This window comes from Vombatus ursinus, unplaced genomic scaffold (assembly GCF_900497805.2).
Source record: "Vombatus ursinus unplaced genomic scaffold, bare-nosed wombat genome assembly UNPS02014822.1, whole genome shotgun sequence".
Lineage (NCBI taxonomy): Eukaryota > Metazoa > Chordata > Mammalia > Diprotodontia > Vombatidae > Vombatus > Vombatus ursinus.
Genome location: NW_020954600.1, coordinates 898,069 through 907,287, shown reverse-complemented (window position 1 = coordinate 907,287; position 9,219 = coordinate 898,069). Strand labels below are relative to the sequence as shown.

Sequence of the window (9,219 nt, the reverse complement as noted above, 5' to 3'; positions counted from 1 at the left end):
CCCAACCCAAAGACCTTTTCTTCTTGCCTTCTCTGAAGCCTGTGGCACGGCCAGTCACCCTCTCCTGGCTGGGGTTTCAGGACACTCAGCGCTCGCTCTCTCTGTCTCTTTCTCTCTGCCTCTCTGTCTCCCTCTCTCCCTCCCTCTTTCTCTCCCTCTTCCCTTCTGTCTTTTTCTCCTTCCCTTAACTCTCCCTCCCTTTATCTCCCTCTCTTCCCTTCTCTCTCTCCCTCCCTCTCTTCCCTTCTCTGGCTCTTTCTCTCCCTGTTTTCCCTTCTCTGTCTCTCTTCCCTTTTGTCTGTCTCTGTCTGTCTGTCTGTGTCCTGGTTTTCCTCCTTCCTATCTGACCGGGCCTTCTCTGTCTCCTTTGCTGGATGCTAGCTCAGGTCCCTTCCCCTCCCCAGTTCATCCTTCATTTAGATGTCAAAGTGATTTTCCTACAGCACAGGTCCGATCACGTCACCCCTCCCCCCCCCACTTGATCAACTCCAGTAGGACCAAATACGAAATGCTCTGTTTGACATTCACAGCCCTTCATAACCAGGCCCCCTTCCACCTTTCTAGCCTTGTACTTTACTCCCCAACATATACTCTTTGATCTGGTGACCCTGGCCTCCTGGCTGTTCTTCACATACAAGAACAACAATACGTCTTGCCTCTGGGCATTCTTTCTGGTGGACCCCAGCCCGAACTGCTCTCCCCACCCGTTCTGCCTGCTGACCTCCCTGGCTTCCTTTGTATCCCAACACAATTCCCATCTTCTACTGGAAGCTTCCCCAACCCCTCTTAAGTCTAGTGCAGACCCTTTGTAATTCTTTATAATTATTCATCCCGTCTAGAGCTTTTCGTATATTTGCTCATTGTCTCCCCCATTAGATTGTGAGTTCCTGGAGGGCAGGGATTGTCTTTCCCTTCTTTTCTATCTCCAGTGACAGTGTCAGGGATCAGAGCAGGTCCTTAATAGAAATTTACTGAGTGACTGACAGATAAGGACACTGAGGCCTGAAGGGCCTGCCCAGTCACACAAAGCCATGTCTTGAACCCAGGTCATCTGACTACAAATCCAGGATCTCTTCACATAGCAGCCCTTCAAATGCTCATTCGTATCCCAGGTCTTCCCTTCTCCAGGCTAGACATTCCCACTTTGTCCAGGTGATCCTCCAGTCTGCACAAGAATAGTGATGGCCCTCTTGGGATGCGCCATGGTCAGAAAAGAAAACGTACGGTCCATTTCCTGCTTCTTCCAATTAGGTCACTCCTCAGACATCCCCCCAGAGCCTCAGGGGATTCCCAGAGAACCAGGACTTTGGGCCAGGTTTTCTCCAGGCATCAGCAGAGCCAACCTCTCCATGAGGGGAGATTTCCATCCCCAGCTCCGGCCCCCAGCCCAAGAGTCTCACATTTAGAGTTAGAAGAGATTTTCTCATCCACACCTCTGGTAAAAGGCAGCTTTGGTGCAATGGGGAAAGCCCTAGATGTGGAGTCAAAGAACTCTGGGCAAATCAGTCCACTGCTCTAAGCGTCAGTCTTCTCATCTGTAAAATGGAAGGATCAGACTCCACGATCTCTAGGGCTCAGTTCCACATGAATCCAAGAAACTGAAGGGCCGGGCTCACTGCAAGCTTGGCCCTGTTCCCCAAGTCTGGAGGCAGTGACTGCTTTCCAGTCCCAGATCTTCCACAAATCGGCTGGGTAACTTTGGGCAGATTCCCTTCAGCGTCATAGCACTGGGGCCAGAAGGAACTCCAGGGAGCTCTCGTCCAACCCCATCATTTCACGGGTGGGAAAACCGGCCTCAGAAGAAGTCATGTGACTCTTCCAAGGTCCCACAGAGAGTGTGGATCTGAACCCAGGTCCTCTGACTCCACCCGTGCTCTTTTCAACCCCCAAGTATCATCTTCTCATCCTTAAGATGAGGAAAGTTAGATTAGAAGCTCTCCAAGGTCTGGTTTGGAAACAGCATGGGCAAGTGGGAAGAACACCGAATTGATAGTCAGAGAATCTGGGTTCGAATCTTGACTCTTCCAATTCCTGTCCCCTATGTGATCTAGGTTTGAATCCTGACTCTTGCGATTACTGTACCCACTGTGACCTGGGTGCGAATGTTGACTCTTCCAGTTCCTACACCCTATATGATCTGGGCTGTCCTAGTAGGCCTAGGTTAAAATAAACTAGGCCTAATAGGCCTGTTTTAGAGAATAAGTTTTAGAGCCGGCAGAGATCTGAGGGCTGGGCTGCCCGTGCACGATGCGGGGCTTGGACCATTGTTTGGGAGGCAGTGTGGTACAAGCATTGGGGCCTGCCTCCTGGCTCTGCCTCTTAGTCCCCGGGGGAGCTGGGGCATACATTCTTCATGTCTAAAAAGAGGGGGATGTGGGGGCACATTGGAGCAGTCCCATCAAACTCAACAAGACGGGATCCCTGCAGCTGCAGACTGACCTAGAAAACCCTCCATTAACATTCTCTGTGCTGTATTGGTGTAGTTTTATTTATTTTGTTAATGTGCTTCGGCAGGCACGGCCCTGCTGCAGAGGGTCCCTTCCACCTAGCCCTCACCAAGGCCTTCAGGAAGGCCAGCCCAACTCCTTCCGCCTCCCCTCCCCATTCCTGCCTGCTCGGCCTGGGGGCCATCCCGGCCCTCGGGGTCAGGCCAGGAACGCTCCGGTGCCACGGGGCCTAGGACTGGACAGAAGGACGCCAGGCGATGACTCTAACATCTACTGCTGTTTCTCAGGTTTAATGCACATTAGGAACAAACCATAGGTAAAGGAGAGGAAGACCACTGGAGCAGAACTACCCCACCCCCTTGGCACACAGAAGCCGAGTACAGGGGCATCTCGGCTTGGGGAGCTGTGGGGAGGAGGGAGGCCCGGAACCTCTCCCTCGGCCCGTAGGTTCCTGCCCAAGGCTGGAACCCTTCCCTGCAATGGCCTCACCCTTTCCCAGGCCGTTCCCCTGCCCCGAGTCCCAAGAACACTGTGCCTCCCCACCAGGGCTCACTGATGGAGGAGGGAGGCGACGGGCTGGGGGTGGCTGAGCCCGGCCCCGGGCCGGCAGAGGGCCATCAGGCCCCCACACACTCCACGTAGTTGGCAGGGTAAAGGCCAACACGCCCACTCTGTAGCTGGCCTTGGCACCAGCCCTGTTCGTCCTCGTCACTCATTTTCAGCAGCTCCTCACCTGCAGAGAAGTCACAGCATTGCTGGGCAGCGCCGCCCCTGGCCCTCCTAGCTTTCCCCACCCCACCCCAGTCCCGGGGTCACGGGAAGAATGTCTCTGAGAAGAGGGGCTCGTAACCCTTTTGGTCCCACAGACCCCAGGGGCAGGCTGGTAAGGCCTACAGACGCCTTCTCAAAATAATGATTTTTAAATGCATAGAATAAAATACACAGGAGTATGAAGGAAACCAGTCCCGTTGACATAGTTATCAAAGTGTTTTTGAAAAAACAAGTCACAGACCCCGGTGAAGAAGGCCTGATCTAGCCAGAGACCAAGGACAAGCAGCCTGGAAGCCTTACAGGCCCCTCCATCCCAGGACCCTGCAGAGCCCAGCGGGGAGCACGGGGGTCTGCTCGGCACACAGCCTGAAGCCACAGGCCCGAGGGGGAACGCATGAAACTCCTCATCTCTCTCCCTGTAGCCCAGTGAGTTGCAGAAAAGCAGAAACACATTTTCCACCCTGGTACCTGGGGGGTGACCCGAAGAAGTGAGAAGGGAAGGGAGACAGGACAGCATCATCATACCTGCTCTGAAACTCAGCTCATCTGCTTCCTGGCCTGAGTAATCATACAGCGCCCGCACCCGGACCCCCATGGCACCCTTCCGGGGACTCTCATCGTCTGACCACTCCTCATCCTGCCCATTCCTGCTGGGGGTCAGAGGCAGTACATCAGGCAAACCCTGGAGTCTACTGTGATGAAGGGGGCAGGGGAATGGGACGGAGGCTTCAGATCATGCCCACACCTGGGCCAGAGGAGGGCCAGGGAAACAAGGCCTTGAATGGAGTCCTGGAGACCAGGGGGCAAACAGCCACTTAGAGATCAGAGGATTGGAGATCAGGAAGGGACCACAGAGGCCACTGAATCTAAGCACCTCAAGGTGCCAGAGGCCCAAAAGAGGGAAATGACTTGCCCAAGGTCATAAAGCAAGTAAGTATCTGAGGCTAGATTTGAACCCAGGACTACTCTCAAGTTCTAACTACTATACCACGCTGCCTTCGCTTTCACTTGAGAAAAACTGTCCCCAGTATTAAACTGGCTCCCATTTCCCTGAGCCAGGGTTTCCCCTCTGCCTCCAGGAGACATGGCAGTGGGGAAGTGGGTAAAGAAAGAGAGAGGAAGGGAAATGGAGAACAGCCTAGAGGCCAGAGACTTCTGTCCCCTTAGATGCATTGACTCTTGACTGACACATACACACACACACACACACACACACACACACACACACACACACACACACACCCACCCAGGAGTTAGCAAAATTAAAAAAAAAATTTAAAAAGCCCAACCCCCCCCGCCCCCAGCATCCTTTGCCACGTCTGCACGGGCAGGAAGGACACATGCCCAGCCTCCTCATCCGCCCCCTCCCACCTTTCAGTACGTAGCAGGAAGAGCGGCTTCATCCACATGTCTCGACCCAGCCATCAAACCTCCATGGAAGAGAAGGCCCAAGGCCAGGCAGCCCCCAGTCTCCCCCCAAGCTCTGTGCCCTCTCACCCTGGGCTTCCTGGTGACTGTGGAGGGGGCACAGAGCCATCCCGCGTGGCCACGATGCTGGTCAATGTCACTTCATCTGGGTTCCGGCTGCCTTTCTCCTTCCGGCTAATTGTCCGCTGAGTGTCCAAAGACCACTCCTGCAGGTGGCAAAGGGAGGCCTCTTAAGCCTGGGGCCAAGGAGGCATTTTACTGAGGGAAGGGAAGGGAGTCTGGGGAGAGTGCTAGCTCCGTCACTCTCTCTCCCTCCCTCCCTTCTCCCCTCTCTCTGTCTCTGTCTCTCTCCCACCCTCTTTCCTCTCTCCTTCCACTCTCTCCGTCTCTTTGTTTCTTTCTGTTTCTGTCTCTTTCCCTGTTCTCTTTCTCTCTCCCTGCCTCTCTCTACCACTCTCCTTCCCAATTGTCCTCTCTTGTCTCTCTGCTCTCCCCCCAATTATGATGATCCTCAGGCCTTTATTACACGTCAGTAAACTCAATAAAAGAGAATACATGGTCCCGAGAGGGAATGGCGGGGGGAGAGCCAGTGCAGTGTCATTACTCAGGCCCAGAACACGCCCACCTCAAACTGTGGCCAGTTCATGGCCATGCCTGGCCCGTGGGTGCTCCGCCACCAGCGCAGGTCCTCCTCATCGTTGGCAGCCATGATGCCCTGGTGCAGGTCCCGGTGGAGCTGCTGGAACCTGGAGGCCCAAGTCACAGTCCTCAGGCTGCCCCCAGAACAGCCAAGATGCCAAGACCCAGTCCCAGATCCCAGTCTCCCCACCTTTCCTCCCTCCATCGATTCCATGAAATTCAGACCTATGCAAGGCCCTGAGCAGATGGAAGGAGGTTACAGAGGCAGTCAGAACCAGAGGCCCACAAGGGACTACCTGCGTGACACCAGACACACCCTCTATCCTCTCTGGGCCTCAGTTTCCTCAGCTATAAAATAGGGGTGGGGTCCCTGCAGGCAGCTGCACCTGTCATTGCTAGAGAGGTCTAGATGTTGGTGGAAGGTGAGCAGCATGTCTTTGCAGAAGAGAAGGCGCTGGCGCTCTGCTGTCTGGCACCCTTCAAACACTTGCTCCATGTCCTCCATGTAACGGGGGGTGTAGCGGTGAAGCTCCGCCAGCGTCTGCTCATACTGGACTTTCGTCTGCAATGGCCGGGAAAGGGGAGAGGGGGAGGGGAAGTGGGTCGGCGCTCCTCCTCAGCCCAACCCACACTTGGGTCCCTTGAGGAGGGCTGGGGGGGGCGGTTCCCCACGTCCCCAGATCCCTCCTTTGCCCAAGCGCCTGGACATCATTCACGTTTCACTTTTTTGGGTGGATAATCACTGCTGCCCCCTCTCCCCTTTCAGGATTCTCTTTAAATGCCTCAGGGTGAAGGAGATGAGTGCATCTGGGGGGAAGAGGAGGAGCAGTGGGGGAATCAGAGGGCCTGGGTTCACCTGCCAGCTTTGCCCCCTCCTAGCAGTGTGGCCACACGTGGCGCTTGACCCGGGAGGTACCTTCTGGCCCTGAGAAGCCGGGCCACGCATGGCCACGGGGAGGGGGAACATCACCGAATCCGGCGCTCTGCCCAGGGCCAGCCCTGGCAGTTGGTACCTTCTCGACCTCCTTGCCACAACGCTCCACCCGCTCTTGCAGCTTCCGCAGCTGGTCCTGGGACACAGCGTTGTCAGCACGCGCGTGGCTTTCACGAGTCTGTGCCGTCTTCTCCTCCTTGCACGCTGAGTGGTAGCTCTTCTTGGAGGCCTCCACCTGAAGCAGGTGGGCACAAGGCTCCAGGCCCCGCACGCCACCCTGCACCTGTGCCCCCCAGTTCTCCCAGGGCGCCAGCCTCCGCCAACCTGACCCAACCTTTTCCACACGCCCTCCCCTGGCCTCACCTCCTTCAGCCTCTTCACCCAGGGCTTCTGGGCCTTTCGGAAGCCATCCTCCGCTGCCCGGCTTTCTCGGAAGCCTCCCAGGACAGGCCGGTGGAAGGCTTCCCGCTGCCAGGCTCGAATCCGGTCACTGTCTTCTCCGTGGAGCTTATCCCGTACCTCTAGGTGCAAGGCACTCAGTCGCTCCGCTGCTGTTAGGAAGGCGTGCCACGCCTTCTCCAGAGTGCCATACTGGGGGCCTGGGAGGTAGGGACATGCTGGGTCAGGGGAAGGCACTGGGGGAAGACCCAACCCCAGGCCCTTCTCCTCCAGTGGTCTCCCACCATACGCCTCGTCCAGGGCATTTTTTAAGTGCCTGCTGTGTACCAGGCGGAGGAGACACAAAGATGGAGCCCCTGCCTACCCTTCTCCACAGCCCCTCTCCACTTGCGGGCCCAGTCAGCCAGCTGCTGGGCGTAGGCCTTCTCAATCCGGGCTCGCTCCTGAAAACAACTGACTAGGTCCCCACAGACCCGGTGGCCGTCCTCCACACGCTGGACTGTCCGTTTGTAGTTCCCAGCCTAGAGAAAGTAGAAATGTTTCTTTTACTAGACACAAAAGCTCATCTCGAGCCACAACCTGATATAAGGGCACCCTCTGAAAAGAACATCAGCCCCGAGAAACTGTGTTTAGGAGGAAAGAACCAGAGACTGTAGGTCAAGGGCAGGACAGCACCTGAGTGGCCAACTGGTCCAATCCCCTCTTTTCACATTAAGGAGACTAAGGCCCCAGGAAGTCAATTGACTTGCCCAAGGTGACCCAAGTGGAAAGGGCCAGAGACAGGATTCTGCCCCAGGTCCTCTATACTGACTCCAAAGGGTGAGAATTCAGACTGGCATGGGACCCTCACCTCCTTCCCTCCCATCAAAGTCCAGGCCTGCCACCAACATCCAGGGCCCCTCACCTCCCAGAAACTGCCCCCAGGGATCTCCCCGCCCGCGTCGTCCTCCGGAGCCATCATGTTACCACAGCACCGAATGGTGGCGGATTCCCAGGCAGCTGCAGAGGGCCGGCACAGTCAGCGGAAAAGCCTGTGTCCTGCCTTGCCCAAGGGAGGGGCAAATTTGGCCACAGACACACATTCTAAGATATAAAAAGCCCCCAGCCCTCCCCCAGCCCCACAGCTAGCAGAGTTGGGAGTGACCAGAATGGTCCAGCAGAGGGAGAGGCAGGTGGAAGGGCTTCTCCTCACCTAGAAACTCCCCATTCTCCCTGTTCCAAATCGGGATCATTCCACATACCACCTCCCATAATACCCTACTGCCGCCCCCCCCGCTTCATCCCCATTCTCCACCCTGCTCCCAATCACCACCCAGCATACCTGGGCCTCAAGATGACAACCAAGGGCCTTGGGGGGCTGCCACTCCAAGCTCCCACGCTGTCTCCTTCCTAATCTGAAAAGTGCAGGTTGGGGGGGGGGGCGGTCAGTCAGGCCGGTGCCCTGCTCCCCTGACACAGCAGCTGCTATCCAAAGTGCCAGACTCCAGCAGGGGGAATGCCAGCCGGGTCACACGATCTGGCCAGGGATTAGATAGCAGGGGCGGAAGATGTCCAGAGGGCCCCAACGCCCCCATTTCCAAGGGCTCAAGACAGAGATCTCTTCCCCAAGCCACAGAAAGCCCCTGGTCCCTCTCCAAACACCCGCAGACAGACAAAGTCCCTGGTGTCAGCAGAACCAAGGACTCTCCTAGGGAGGGCTGCCATCTTTCCCCACGGCAGCCTTACAAGTTCCTTGGGAAAGAGGATGGAATCAGAGAGAGAAAGTACTAGGCCAAGGGCAGAGAGACTGAGGTCTAGGCCTACCTATGTCACAGGCTTGATGATAATCACAACAGCAACGACGACCAGAGTTTCCATTACTGTTTAGATATGTCATCTCATTTCATCCTCACAACAGTCCTGGGAGGTAGGTGCTGTTATTATCACCATTTTACATAAGGAAACTGAGGCAAACAAGGTGAAATGACTTGCCCAGGGTCACACTGCTAATAAATGTCTGAGGCAGGATTTGAACTCTGGTCTTCTTAACCCAGGGCCCTATCCCCTATGGCAATTCCCTGCCTGAATGACCTCAGCTAAATCATTTAAGCTCTTTTTCTGTGCCTCAATTCTTCATCTGTAAAATGGAAAACCACCACCTACCCTGCATGTTTCTCAGGATTATCATGATCAAATGACAAAATGAATATGAAAATGCTTTGGGAAAGTCTAAAGTACGGTAAGACTAATGAATCATAACCTAACTCCTGACATGTACAGGGTGATTTAAAGTCTGCAAAACCCTTTCTTTACCTACTATTTCGCCCTGGAGGCTTACAACAAGCCTATGAGGTAGATACTGTAGGTGTTATTATCCCCAGTTTGTATATGAGGAAATTGAGGCTGAAAGAGATTAAGTGACTTGCCCAGGTTCAGACAGTCATTAAGAGGTAGGATTTTTTTTAAAAGGTAGGATTTGAACCCATGTCCTCCTGATTCTATCATGAGTACTCTATCCCCTACGCCAGACAAGAAACATTCTTTATCAAAAAAATCAACGCTGACCCTGAAGTCTCACCCAGCTCGTCCACAGAAATCCCACCCAGCTCGTCCACAGAAATC

General features: G+C 55.0%; 1 protein-coding gene across 4 annotated transcripts in view; it reads right to left on the bottom strand.

The window, feature by feature from the left end:
* Nucleotides 1-2,711: 2,711 nt before the first annotated feature.
* The window catches only part of PACSIN3 (protein kinase C and casein kinase substrate in neurons 3), an 11,286-nt gene continuing 4,778 nt past the window's right edge, over nt 2,712-9,219 (bottom strand). For 2 of the 4 annotated variants that reach the window (XM_027837850.1, XM_027837849.1), the window contains exons 2-11: nt 7,940-8,012; nt 7,523-7,617; nt 6,983-7,139; nt 6,583-6,818; nt 6,299-6,454; nt 5,672-5,847; nt 5,272-5,392; nt 4,716-4,852; nt 3,744-3,868; nt 2,712-3,180 (exon numbers count right to left, since the gene is read on the bottom strand). In XM_027837850.1, coding sequence (XP_027693651.1) covers nt 3,065-3,180; nt 3,744-3,868; nt 4,716-4,852; nt 5,272-5,392; nt 5,672-5,847; nt 6,299-6,454; nt 6,583-6,818; nt 6,983-7,139; nt 7,523-7,579 — 1,281 coding nt within the window. In that variant the 5' untranslated portion in view covers nt 7,580-7,617; nt 7,940-8,012 and the 3' untranslated portion in view covers nt 2,712-3,064. Of the gene's footprint in view, nt 3,181-3,743; nt 3,869-4,715; nt 4,853-5,271; nt 5,393-5,671; nt 5,848-6,298; nt 6,455-6,582; nt 6,819-6,982; nt 7,140-7,522; nt 7,618-7,939; nt 8,013-8,421; nt 8,560-9,219 lie in introns of those variants that run through there. The other 2 variants (XM_027837848.1, XM_027837851.1) reach the window with 2 other exon arrangements.